Source organism: Crocuta crocuta, unplaced genomic scaffold (genome assembly GCF_008692635.1).
Source record: "Crocuta crocuta isolate KB4526 unplaced genomic scaffold, BGI_CrCroc_1.0 scaffold115, whole genome shotgun sequence".
Taxonomy (NCBI): Eukaryota; Metazoa; Chordata; class Mammalia; order Carnivora; family Hyaenidae; genus Crocuta; species Crocuta crocuta.
Genome location: NW_027530575.1, coordinates 6,920,104 through 6,921,849, shown reverse-complemented (window position 1 = coordinate 6,921,849; position 1,746 = coordinate 6,920,104). Strand labels below are relative to the sequence as shown.

The window sequence follows — 1,746 nt, the reverse complement described above, 5'->3', positions numbered from 1 at the left end:
CCAGACCACACACCCGAAACCTCTTGTCGTTGGCATCCTGCACGCCGCTGAAATAGAAGTTGTCCCCCAGGGACAGGATGAAGTCTGTGCCTAGGGTCTGCGTGGTCCTGGCAATCTCCTTGGCATTGGCCGTTTCCCGGGCTGTGTAGAACGGGGCATTGGGGACCCCTCCCCAGTCACCCACAGCCACAAAGCGCAGGACTGGGTTGGCCCCGTCCGCCAGGGGGAGCAGTAGGGAGGTTTGCAGGATGAGCAGTACAGTCCGTGTGTCCATCTGGAGGGGAGAGAGGAGTCTGAGGGCGCAGGGCCTAGGCCTGGGTGGTAGGCCCTGTAGACCCCTGCAGGGGACCCCTGGGGAGAGTCCGGGGTGGGACCCTAGTTCCCAGGACCCCCAGCAGCAGCCCCTGGGAGAGTCAGAGGGTAGGCGGGGCCCAGCTTGGGCTGGGAAGGGCGGCCGTGCAAGGCCATTCTGGCCCCCCGAGTCCCACACCGCGCACTCACCCTGGGGGAGGCAGGAGCCAGTCAGCCGGAGGCTCAGAGCGGCAGGTGAGCTCCTGGGCAGAACTGGCGGTCACTGAGCCTTTATTCCCTGGGGCGGAAATGGATCATTAGTGAGGATGATGCAGTTTCTCCACCGACTGTTCCAGAAGCCCTCCCCTTGGGTCATGTGAGCTTTGGAGTTCCCCAGTGCTGGACACGGGATTTGGGGTCGGGGGGCTGGCCCACGTGCAGCCGCGCCTGCCCTCGCGGCCTCTGCGCAGGCGCACCTGAGCCCGTTTGTGTGGAGCTGCCCGGGGCACCCCGTTATGTGCGCGGGCCCCAGCCCGACACCTCCTGTGTGTCGATGCGTTCCCCGGGCCGCGTTTGCTGCCTGTGCACGGGTGTGTCTGAGCTGTTTCCTGTGTGTAGCCAAGCGTGCTTGCCTGGGTCACATGTCAGCTGTGTGCCTGGGAGTCCTTTGTCCCTGTAGATGTGCGCACTGAGCCTGCAAGGCCCGGGCAGCGCGTCTGTGTGTGACATTTGCCTGGGTTCCTAAGTGGGACTGCGTGGGACGCCTATCTGTGTCCCCGTTTCTTTTTCTTTTTTTTTTTTTTAATTTATTTCTGAGAGAGAGAGACAGCGTGAGCCGGGGAGGGGCAGAGAGAGGGAGATACAGAATCCGAAACAGTCTCCAGGCTCTGAGCTGTCAGCACAGAACCCGACGCGGGGCTCGAACCCACGAACCTGAGATCATGACCGAAGCCGAAGTCGAACGCTTAACCAACTGAGCCCTCCAGGGGCCCCTGTGTCCCCGTTTCGGGCCGAGTCAGGTTTGCGTGTTTGTGTTGTGTCTCTCACGTGAGTTGTGTGCCTGGTGGGTGATGTGTGTTTGACAACATATGGGTCTGAGTCCCAGGGTCACCTCCCTCCCGCAAACGCCAGGGTCTCCCTTTTCCGGGAAGTCCTGCCCACACCTTCCCCTCCTCCCCACCCCCATTCCCCACAGGAGGAACCCAGGCGCCGAGGCAGCTGGTGACACACCATGTGACCACCGATTTTTGACCTTCACACCCTCGCGGCTGCCTGCAGGCCCCCGAGTGGCCGCTGCCGCTGAAGTAGGCGTGTGGGCTCCTGGCCAGTGGGGGTCCTGCCCATGTGGCCCGTCTGACCTGCTCTTCACCTCCCTGCCTTGCTCCTCCCGTCCTGATTCGCCCCTGCACACTCACGACGGGTCCCTCCAGTCAGTTGCGAGGGCGCATGGCGGGA

General features: G+C 62.9%; 1 protein-coding gene across 4 annotated transcripts in view; it reads right to left on the bottom strand.

Moving 5' to 3' along the window:
- Positions 1-1,746, bottom strand: part of ACP5 (acid phosphatase 5, tartrate resistant) — a 3,910-nt gene that overhangs the window by 1,759 nt on the left and 405 nt on the right. For 2 of the 4 annotated variants that reach the window (XM_077767993.1, XM_077767996.1), the window contains exons 2-3: positions 502-589; positions 14-274 (exon numbers count right to left, since the gene is read on the bottom strand). In XM_077767993.1, coding sequence (XP_077624119.1) covers positions 14-274 — 261 coding nt within the window. In that variant the 5' untranslated portion in view covers positions 502-589. Of the gene's footprint in view, positions 1-13; positions 275-501; positions 590-767; positions 858-1,706; positions 1,730-1,746 lie in introns of those variants that run through there. The other 2 variants (XM_077767995.1, XM_077767994.1) reach the window with 2 other exon arrangements.